Source organism: Salvelinus fontinalis, chromosome 32 (genome assembly GCF_029448725.1).
Source record: "Salvelinus fontinalis isolate EN_2023a chromosome 32, ASM2944872v1, whole genome shotgun sequence".
Lineage (NCBI taxonomy): Eukaryota > Metazoa > Chordata > Actinopteri > Salmoniformes > Salmonidae > Salvelinus > Salvelinus fontinalis.
In genome coordinates, this window is record NC_074696.1 from 45,760,459 (window position 1) to 45,772,548 (window position 12,090).

At 39.7% G+C, this 12,090-nt stretch overlaps 1 protein-coding gene across 2 annotated transcripts in view; it reads left to right on the plus strand.

Moving 5' to 3' along the window:
- LOC129831471 (zinc finger protein ZFPM2-like) overlaps positions 1-12,090 on the plus strand; it is a 121,456-nt gene that overhangs the window by 70,059 nt on the left and 39,307 nt on the right. For both annotated transcript variants that reach the window (XM_055894878.1, XM_055894879.1), the window contains one exon: positions 10,718-10,924. In XM_055894878.1, the coding sequence (XP_055750853.1) occupies positions 10,718-10,924 (207 nt within the window). The remainder of the gene's footprint in view (positions 1-10,717; positions 10,925-12,090) is intronic.

Genomic DNA, 12,090 nt, shown 5'->3' on the forward strand with positions numbered 1-12,090 from the left:
GGAGTGACAAGTCAGCCATTTTGTCAGTTTTCCACGGCGCGCAAAGGAGCTCGACATTGTCTTCTGATTTTATTGGATACATATGAGAAAAACATCATAAAGTAGGATTTTTCAACCGGGTTTGATCAGTTTATTCAACGTTTATTGGGACTTTTGGAATTTTTCGTTCCAAGCGCAACGTTTTCTTGGACACGTGAGCTCGACATGGCTAGCCAAAGTTGCTAATACGAAAGAAGAAATGGACATTCTAAAACCAAACAACGATTTATTCTGGTAGTAAGGACTCCTTGCACAACATTCAGCAAAAGTAAGACACAATTTATGATGTTATTTTGTATTTCTGTGGAATATGTTGACCCTAACAGGGCGGAGAATATGTGAACGCTGTCTCACAATAATGCATTTTGTATGTTGTAGTAAAGTTATTTTTTAAAATCTAACACAGCGGTTGCATTAAGAACCAGTGTATCTTTCATTTGCTGTACAACATGTATTTTTTAGTAAAGTTTATGATGAGTTCTTTGATTAGATTAGGTGAATGTCCAAAATATCTCCGGAGATTTTGGTGAATTGTTGCTACATATTCACAATGTATAACCACGATTTGCAGCTCTAAATATGCACATTTTCGAACAAAACATAAATGTATTGTATAACATGATGTTATAAGACTGTCATCTGATGAAGTTGTCCAAATGTTAGTGATACATTTTATCTATATTGCTGTTTTTATGAAATCTATGCTGGCGGTGGATAAATAGCTTTGTGTGTTTGGCTATTGTGATAAGCTAATATAATTCTATATTGTGTTTTCGCTGTAAAACACTTAAAAATCGGAAATATTGGCTGGATTCACAAGATGTTTATCTTTCATTTGCTGTACAACATGTATTTTTCATAAATGTTTTATGATGAGTATTTATGTATTTCACGTTGCTCTCTGTAATTATTCTGTCTGTTCTGGTGCTATTTGTGACGGTGACTGCAATGTAAAACTACGATTTATACCTCTAAATATGCACATTTTCGAACAAAACATAAATGTATTGTATAACATGATGTTATAAGACTGTCATCTGATGAAGATTTCAAAGGTTAGTGATTAATTGTATCTCTATTTGTGGCTTTTGTGAAAGCTATGTTGGCGGTGAAAACATGGCGTGGTGTGTTTGGCTATTGTGGTGAGCTAACATAAATATATATTGTGTTTTCGCTGTAAAACATTTTAAAAATCGGACATGTTGGCTGGATTCACAAGATGTTTTATCTTTCATTTGCTGTATTGGACTTGTTAATGTGTGGAAGTTAAATATTTAAAAAATATATTTTTGAATTTCGCGCTCTGCGAAGGCAGCGGAATGTTGTGGGTGTTCCGCTAGCGGAACCCCGGGGCGAGAAAGGTTAATAACCTCTAAAAGTCTAAGCCGGTCCGGGGGGGAAGAATTAAGCTAATATAGAATTGTTTTAAGATGGTCATACCATGGATCATTTAGCTATTTGATTTGAAATTGTAGGTCCACTTGGTCCAAAAAATATATACATTACTAATCAAAAGTTTGGACACACCTCCTCATTCAAGAGTTTTTCTTAATTTTTACTATTTTCTACATTGTAGAATAATTAAAAACTTAAATTTAATTTAGTTTAAAGTTTAATTTAAAACTATGAAATAACACAAATGGAGTCATGTAGTAACCAAAAAAGTGTTAACCTTTCTAGGACACAAGTTCCGCTAGCGGAACCCACCACAACATTCCACTGAAAAGGCAGCGCGGGAAATTAAAAAATATATTTTTTAAATATGTAACTTTCACACATTACCAAGTCCAATACAGCAAATGAAAGATAAACATCTTGTTAACCTCACTTGGGCACGTGAGACGGTAGCGTCCCACCTCTTCAACAGCCAGTGAAACTGCTGGGCGCCAAATTCAAATACAGAAATACTCATTATAAAAATTCAGAAAAAAAACATATTTTACATAGGTTTAAAGATTAACTTTTTGTGAATCCAACCACAGTGTCAGATTTAAAAAATGCTTTACGGCGAAAGCATACATTACGATTATGAGAACATAGCCCACAAGACAAATCATTACAAACAGTAGCCAGCCAGATAGAACCGTTACACAATTTAGAAATAGAGATAAAATGAATCCCTTACCTTTGATGATATTCATATGGTTGCACTCAGCAGACATTAATTTACTCAATAAATGTTCCTCTTGTTCAATAAAGTCTCTTTATACCCAAAAACCTCAGTTTTGTTTGTGCTTTTTCTTCAGTAATCCACAGGCTCAAACGCAGTCAAAACAGGAAGACAAAAAAATCCAAATTGTATCCATAAAGTTAATAGAAACATGTCAAACGATGTTTATATTCAAACCTCAGGTTGTTTTTAGTCTAAATAATCGATACTATTTCAACCGGACAATAACGTTGTCAATATAAAATGTAAACAAGAAACGCACTCTCTCGGTTGTGCGCAAGAAAAAGCTCTGTGAAACTTTAGGGTCCACTCATTCAGACTGCTCTTACTTCCTCATTTTTCAGAATACAAGACTGAAACACTTTCTAAAGACTGTTGACATCTAGTGGAAGGCATAGAAACTGCAAGTTGAGTCCTAAGTCAAAGGATACTGTAATGGCATTGAATAGAAAACTACAAACCCCCCAAAAAACTTCCTGAATTTATTTTTCTCAGGTTTTCGCCTGCCAAATCAGTTCTGTTAAACTCACAGACACTATTTTAACAGTTTTGGAAACTTTAGAGTGTTGTCTATCCAAATCCACCAGTTATATGCATATCATATCTTCTGGGCCTGAGAAACAGGTTGTTTAATTTGGGCATGCATTTCATCCAAAATTCCGAATGCTGCCCCCTACCCTAGAGAAGTTAATCTACCCATCGTGTCCGATTTAAAAAATGCTTTACAGCGAAAACACAACATATGATTATGTTAGATCACCACCAACTCCAAAAAACACACAGCCATTTTCCCAGCCAAAGATAGGAGTCACAAAAAGCAGAAATAGAGATAAAATGAATCACTAACCTTTGATGATCTTCATCAGATGACACTCATAGGACATCATGTTACACAATACATGTATGTTTTGTTCGATAATGTGCATATTTATATCCAGAAATCTCAGTTTATATTGGCGCCATGTTCAGAAATGCCTCCAAAATATCCGGAGAAATTGCAGAGAAGCTACATCAAATAACAGAAACTCATCATAAACTTTGATGAAAGATACATGTTTTACATATAATTAAATATACACTTGTTCTTAATGCAACCGCTGTGTCAGATTTTAAAAAATCTTTACGGAAAAAGCACACCATGCAATAATCTGAGACGGCGCTCAGATATAAACAACATTTCTCCGCCATGTTGGAGTCAACAGAAATACGAAATAACATGATAAATATTCCCTTACCTTTGATGATCTTCATCAGAATGCACTCCCAGGAATCCTAGTTCCACAATAAATTGTTGTTTTGTTCGATACTGTCCATTATTCATGTCCAAGTAGCTACTTTTGTTAGCGTGTTTAGTATACACATCCAAACGCTCGTGCAGGTCCAGGTGAATGTCGGACGAAAACTTCAAGAAGTTATATTACAGGTCGAATAAACTTGACAAACTAACTATAGAATCAATCTTTCGGATGTTCTTATCCTTAATATTCAATAACGTTCCAACCGAAGAATTCCTTTGTGTCTGTGGAAATAATGGAACGCAAGTTGATATCATTTGGAATGCGCGTGACCAGGACCTGGCTCTCTGCCAGACCAATGACTCAAACAGCCCCCATTTGGATCAACATCACAGTAGAAGCTTCATTTAACGTTCTACAGACTGTTGACATCTAGTGGAAGACGTAGGGAGTGCAAACAGATCCATATCCCACAGGGATTTCAATAGGCGATGAGTTGAAAATCCACCAGCCTCAGAATTCTCACTTCCTGTTTGGATTTTTTCTCAGGTTTTTGCCTGCCATATGAGTTCTGTTATACTCACAGACATCATTCAAACAGTTTTAGAAACCTCCGAGTGTTTTCTATCCAATAGTAATAATAATATGCATATATTAGCATCTGGGACAGAGTAGGAGGCAGTTCACTTTGGGCACGTTATTCATCCAAAGTGAAAATGCTGCCCCCTGTCCCTAAAAAGTTAAACAAATCAAAATATATTTTTGCTTTGATGAGAGCTTTGCTTACCTTCAGACGAGTCCCGGACCACTTGATATCGCTATCTTAAAACTGATGGATTTTGATGGGGATTTGTTTATTATGTTACTTAGATTGATGCATGGGTGTGTCAATAGAATCTTAAGGATGCTGTGCTTTGTCTTTTATTATAGAACATGCATATCCCTCTTTTTAGTGTTCCAGATCATTGCTCCTTACCTCAAAATAGCTCATTTTTTTACGCCATAAAATATTTATGCATGCATGAATATGCTACCGTACCACCTTGTCATGTTCCTGACCTTATTTTCTTTGTTTAGTCTTTGTTTAGTTGGTCAGGATGTGAGCTGGATGGGCATTCTATGTTTTGTGTTTCTATGTTGGGTTTGTTGTTTGGCCTAATATGGTTCTCAATCAGAGGCAGGTGTTTGTCATTGTCTCTGATTGGGAACCATATTAAGGTTGTCTGTTTTCACTGTTTGTTTGTGGGTGATTGTTTCCTGTCTTTGTGTTCTGCACCAGATAGAACTGTCTCGGTTTTCACGTTTGTTATTTTGTATTTTGTATAGTGTTCACGTTATCGTCTTTTTGTTATTAAACATGTTGAACACTAGCCACGCTGCAGTTTGGTCCTCCTCTCCTTCATCCCAGGAAGAAAGCCATTACACACCTCTTCTGTTTAAAATATGAAAAACAAAAACATTTGGGTTATTTTTACACAAACATCATGATTTACATGTGCCACATGTACCTTCATTTGATCATAGTGTTACTGGTTACACTAACCAAAGACTTAGAGCCAGGGCTACGTTCTTGCTGTAATCAAGCAGGAGCCAGGGCTTATACAGTAACTAGATGCAATAGATCAAATCATGTATCCTCTACCAACAGCCAACTGTACAACCTTCTGCACTAACCGTGGCCCCAGAGAAGTATAGTACAGTATACCGACACCCCTGAGAGTAAACCTGGCCAGTCTCTGATTGACTGTGAATGATCAGAACAGAGATCATCCTGCCTGTCTGCCTAATAATAACAACATTTGCATGAAATATCTATCATGTGACATCATCATCCCTGCAGTCTGCTCTGCATCTCCTTGTTATGTATGAGTTTTGGTTGGCAGGGGGATGAGCCAGGAAAAGCCCGTCTCTGATTAGCACCACTGAATATGTGAGCTGTGGTAGTACCTATCAGCAGCCTGCTTTTAAGAATTTCCCTTACATCCGCAGTACATTTTTTATACCAGCTTTTAAGTGACAAGCAATCATGTCTGTTAGGACTCAATTTACAATGTCGACGCTAGCATCATACACCTGTGAGGCACCATGCGGAGTGCTGGTTGAGTATCATGTCATGTGACTTAATTAATTGCACACTCTTCCATGGAAATTAGGTGGATACCTGTCATTAATTTCCCAGCATGAATGCCTCACACATGACACTCATTCAAACAGTAGCTCAGAATAACTTCAATCAAGTCTTGAATTTTTCCTAAGGAAAATGTTTGCCTTCAAGTTTTTCTCCCTTCCATGAAAAAGCCTCTGTTGTTGGAAAAAATGTGATTCCGCCAAAAATGGAGTGAGAGGGAAGTGAGGTTGGAAGGGTTCATGCAGCTCAGCCGCACTCTCTACATATTCATATTCCTCAGCAGCTGTGTTATCACTTTAAAGCCTTTCTAATTACAACAACAAGACAAAAACTCCTTTGGATTCAGTCCAGACTTGCTAAATAAGAAAATAAGCGTTGATTCTCTCGCTCCCTGTCTTTCTCCCTCTTAATCTCCACAAAGCACCTTGGAGCCCACTCACCCAAATACATGCCAATGAATGCGGAAGTGCCATTTGGAGATGCAGGTGTCACATTTGATAAGAAACTTCTGTATTAAATATGCCTGGGCTAATGAGGCATGGGGCTAGTCTGTAAGGGTTGGAACCATTGGAACCAATGGCAGCGGGGATTGTTTGCGGATAACATCCTGCGCTGCGCCAACATTACAAATTCTATCATTAAAAAAACAGAACAGCCCGAGTCTTGATCATAGGGAGGGTCTGGATTTTTGTGTTAAGTGAGAGACATTGCTTTCCACTACGGAACACTTGGGGGGTTCAGGGTGGGAAGACTGGAGGATGATAATAGGGTGGATAATCTGCTCATATTTATATTGCTCTTTGTGAGGGTTTTATACTGATTCCATATGTTAGTTGTAATTTAAGCAGAAAAACTGAGGAAAGCTTTGTATTGTTATTTATTTACCATTGTTTTGAAAAATAAAAGCAGGAATGAAGAACTTTTCAGTGGAGTGTTCTGACCAACTTTTTAAAGAACATCCAAAGGTAAAAAAAAAACAGGTAATTGTTCTCTCATTATTTGTTACTCTACCAATATACCATTTCATATGTGTATATAATGTATTCTAATCAATGTCATCCTATTCAACTATTGCTGTACATATACACTTCTATCCTACTGCTGTACATATACTCTTCTATCCTAAGTATTCTTCAGATGTACTACATATTCTATCCACATACTGTCCATAATGTGTATACATCCCAGCACACATATACACTACCGTTCAAAAGTTTGGGGTCACTTAGAAATGTCCTTGTTTTTGAAAGAGAAGCACATTTTTTGTTCATTAAAATAACATCAAATTGATCAGATATACAGTGTAGACATTGCTAATGTTGTGAATGACTATTGTAGCTGGAAACGGCAGATTTTTCATGGAATATCTACATAGGCGGAGGCCTATGTAGATATTCCATGAAAAACAGAGGCCCATTATCATTATACAGAGGCCCATTATCAGCAACCATCACTCCTGTGTTCCAATGGCACTTTGTGTTAGCTAATCCAAGTTTATCATTTTAAAAGGCTAATTGATCATTAGAAAACCCTTTTACAATTATGTTAGCACAGCTGAAAACTGTAGTGCTGATTTAAGAAGCAATAAAACTGGCCTTCTTTAGACTAGTTGAGTATCTGGAGTATCAGCATTTGTGGGTTTGATTACAGGCTCAAAATGACCAGAAACAAAGACCTGAAGATCTGGTACAACGCTGTGTACTACTCCCTTCACAGAACAGCGCAAATTCTCTCTAACCAGAATTGAAAGAGGAGTGGCAGGCCCCAGTGCACAACTGAGCAAGAGGACAAATACATTAGAGTGTCTAGTTTGAGAAACAGACGCCTCACAAGTTCTCAACTGGCAGCTTCATTAAATAGTACCCGCAAAACATCAGTCTCAACGTCATCTGTGAAGGGGCAACTCTGGGATGCTGGCGTTCTAGGCAGAGTTCCTCTGTCCAGTGTCTGTGTTCTTTTGCCCATCTTAATCTTTTATTTTTATTGGCAAGTCTGAGATATGGCTTTTTCTTTGCAACTCTGCCTACAAGGCCAGCATGCCGGAGTCGCCTCTTCACTGTTGACATTGAGAAAAACAAGGACATTTCTAAGTGACCCCACACTTTTGAAAGGTAGTGTTAATACAGTACCAGTCAAAAGTTTGGACACACCTACTCATTCAAGGGTTTTTCTTTATTTTTTACTATTTTCTACACTGTAGAATAATAGTGAAGACATCAAAACTATGAAATAACACAAACGGAATCCTTTAGTAACCAAAAAAGTGTTAAACAAATCATAATATATATTATATTTTAAATTCTTCAAAGTAGTCACCCTTTGCCTTGATGACAGCTTTGCACACTCTTTGTATTCTCTTCGATTCCGTTTTTCGGCACAATTTGGTGAAAGCGCCCAAACTTTCAGAAAGCCTGGGAGTCCCATCACTGCTGAATTACACCAGTGATTCAGGGTGCTATTCCAATAAAATGTATTGTGAACTTTTAATAGCCTTTCTGCTGTGTGTGTGTGTGTCTGTCTGTGTGGACAGATGGCATAGTTCAACTGACACACTTGACTGCATATTTTGTAGCAGACAATTAAAAACTTCTGCTGTTTACACAAAAACAACATTATGATTCTCTCCTCCTCAGGACAATTTTATCCTTTACAAACCTTTGCTGGTACTTGGCTTTGAGAAGAGATTGGCATAATTTTCTTTTAAATTCTTACTTATTACTATAAACAGTATATTTTAAAATGCACTACCTTGCTATGAAATCACCTGCAACCAAAGTATAATTTGAAAGTTATGTGAATTCATCACTTTACATGTAATTGGTTAACGTGTACACAGATGGACACATCACTAAACTCTATACTCTTCTGAAAACTGGTCATCTCTGTATACCCGTCGCAAGACCCACTGGTTGATGCTTATTTATAAAACCCTCTTAGGCCTCACACCCCCCTATCTGAGATACCTTCTGCAGCCCTCATCATGTTCTGCCAGTCACATTCTGTTAAAGGTCCCCAAAGCACACACATCCCTGGGTCGCTCCTCTTTTCAGTTCGCTGCAGCTGGCGACTTGAACAAGCTGCGCAAAAAACAGTACCTGTCAGTACTCTGTCATTTCCTCTAGTGTTAAGCTGCAGCGTATCATGGTTAGCTCGTTATCTCGGCAGCCAGACTTTTGTAAATAGTCATATTAAAAACTTGAATCCCTTCAATGGTGAAGATGGATAGTCTGTCATTGGGAGAGAGATACATGTTACCACGGCTCCAAAGCCCTCCTTTCTTGTTCTCCTGCCTAATTAGTTTGTTCTCTGGACTCCTGTAGAATGTTCCATAATGAGGCTTGTCGAATTATATTATCCAGGACTTTCATATGAAAAGTGTTAGTTCTAGGATGTATAGAGCATTTGGAAAGTATTCAGACCCCTTGACTTTTTCCACACTTTGTTACGTTACAGCCTTATTCTAAAATGTATTAAATTGTTTATTTCCCTCATCAATCTACACACAATACCCCATAATGACAAATCCAAAACAGGTTTTTAGGCAGCGATTACAGCCTAAAGTCTTTTTGGGTATGACGCTACAAGCTTGGCACACCTGTATGTGTAGAGTTTCTCCCATTCTTCTCTGAAGATCCTCTCAAGCTCTGTCAGGTTGGATGGGGAGCGTCGCTGCACAGCTATTTTCAGGTCTCTCCAGAGATGTTCGATTGGGTTCATGTCCGGGCTCTGGCTGGGCTATTCAAGGCCAATGTGTGCTTAGGGTCGTTGTCCTGTTGGAAGGTAAGCCTTCAGGTTCTCTCTGTACTCGCGCCGTTCCTCTTTCCTCAATCCTGACTAGTCTCCCAGTCCCTGCCACTGAAAATCCTTCCCACAGCATGATGATGCCACCACCATGCTTCACCGTAGGGATGGTACCAGGTTCCCTCCAGATGTGATGCTTGGCATTCAGGCAAAATAGTTCAATCTTGGTTTCATCAGACCAGAGAATCTTGTTTCTTATGGTCAGTGTTTTTTTTGGTGCATGTTGGCAAACTCCAAGCGGGCTGTCATGTGCCTGGGGAGGAGTGGCTTCCATCTGGCCACTCTACCATAAAGGCCTGATTGGTGGAGTGCTGCAGAGATGGTTGTCCTTTTGGAAGGTTCTCCCATCTCCACAGAGGAACTCTGGAGCTCTGTCAGATGGAGCTCTGTCAGCGTGACCATTGGGTTCTTGGTCACCTCCCTGACCAAGGCCCTTCTCCTCCGATTGCTCAGTTTGGCCGGGCGGCCAGCTCTAGGAAGAGTCTTGGTGGTTCCAAACTTCTTCCAATTAAGAATTATGGAGGCCACAGGGGACCTTCAATGCAGCAGAAAGGTTTTGTTACCCTTCCTCAGTTCTGTGCCTCGACACAATCCTGTCTGGGATCTCTACAGACAATTCCTTCAACCTCAAGGCTTGGTTTTTGCTCTGACAGGTGTGTCCAATCAATTGAATTTACCACAGGTGGACTCCAATCAAGTTGTAGAAACATCTCAAGGATGATCAATGGAAACATGATGCACCTGAGCTCAATTTCGAGTCTCATAGCAAATGGGTCCGAATGCTTGTAAATAAGGTTATGCGAATGCTTGTAAATCTTTTTTTGAAATGTGTAAAATTTCTAAAAACCTGTTTTCACAATGTCATTGTGGGTTTTTGTGTGTAGACTGATGAGGGAAACAATGTATTTATACATTTTAGAATAAGGCTGTAACATAACAAAATGTGGATAAATGGTATGGGTCTGAGATACTTTCCTGAATGAGGTGAAGTGGATTACATCGGTTTAACTCATGTTTGACTTGCATAGAGATAATTAATTTAGTGCATTTTCAAGCTGAAAATGTGTATCTGAAAGTGTATCTGAAAATTACTTATTTATCATGTAGCCTAAGCCCTAAACATTTGATCAGTGTGCGAAGTAAAGCAGAGAGCATATACTATGTTACTATAAACTATACAATACTTCATATACAACATCAGTGTATTATTGCAGGCATAGTTAGATTTTTCTACAATATATATTTGAACTGATATTCAAGCAGACAGTATCTGTCTGAATACTACAAAGAAGAACACATATTTAGAATTGAAGTGCTGAATTGCTCAATGTTTTTTTTTCTCAGGTGGACAACTTTGGTGCACTACAACCAAACCCATCATGGAAGGAGAGGAGTTAGCTGCGTTTGCTGTGGACTTCTACTCCCGTCTCCAGGCAGTCAACCAGGCAGCTCTCTCTGAGAGGATAAACCCATCCAGATTACTGGACTCCATCCGACTATTGCCCCAACAGGCCAACATGGCCTCCATACTTCCCAACGCTATGGTTAACAGTAAGTCCAACGTAAAATTTCGGAGACTATGAAATCTGTTTGTGTGTTCATCCATGCATAGGTGTGTGTACAGTGATTCCTCCTTTAAAAGATGCGAGCTTGCACCGCGGGACTTAGAAGTACCCAGCGTCACGGACACATTGCTCCAGACAACCACAAAATAGTTGGCAGCCTATGGATGTGTAGCTAGCTACTGTCACGCCCTGACCATAGTAAGCTGTTTTTCTCTGTGTTGGTTGGGGCGTGAGAGTGACTAGGGTGGGTCATCTAGGTGTTTGTATGTCTATGTTGGCCTGATATGGTTCCCAATCAGAGACAGCTGTTTATTGTTGTCTCTGATTGGGGATCATATTTAGGTTGCCATTTTCCCTATTGTTAGTTGTGGGATCTTGTCTACATTAAGTTGCGTGAGTGCATACCAGTAGCTTCACGTTTCGTTTGTTCTTTATTGTTTTGGTGAGTTTCACTTTATTAAAATATGTTGAACTCTACTCACACTGCGCCTTGGTCTCATCCTTATAACGAACGTGACAGAAGATCCCACCAACAAAGGACCAAGCAGCGTGCCCAGGAGGAGGAAGTATCCTGGACTTGGGAAGAGATCCTGGATGGGAAGGGATCCTGGACTTGGGAGGAAATCCTGGCAGGACAGGATCGTCTTCCTTGGTGGGAGTCGCCTAGGAACATGAGAGGACAGCAACGACGTCGGGGAGGTAGGCCACAGATACCCAAAGAATATTTTTTGGTAGGGCACATGGAGCAGTCGGCGAAGTTGAGGGGTGAGTCAGAGACTGTCGATGAGTTATTGGACAAATTGCAGGAGAGTGAACGGAGGGGGGAGTTAGAGACCTTCGAGGAGTTGTTGATCAAATTGGAGGAGAGTGAAAAGAGAGAGCTGTTGGTTTGGCGTAGTATGCACGGCATTCGCCCTGAGGAGCATGTCAGCTGTCCGATGCCACCTGTACCGGTCCCACGCATCAGGCCTCCAGTGCGCCTCCACAGTCCAGAACTTCCGGCGACAGTTCCCAGTCCGGAGTATCCGGCGACAGTTCCCAGTCCAGAGCTTCCGGCTACAGTTCCCAGTTCGACGTTTCACAGTCTGGAACCTCCAACGACGGGCTACGGTCCGGGACCTCCTGAGACGGTCTACGGTCCGGAACCTCCTG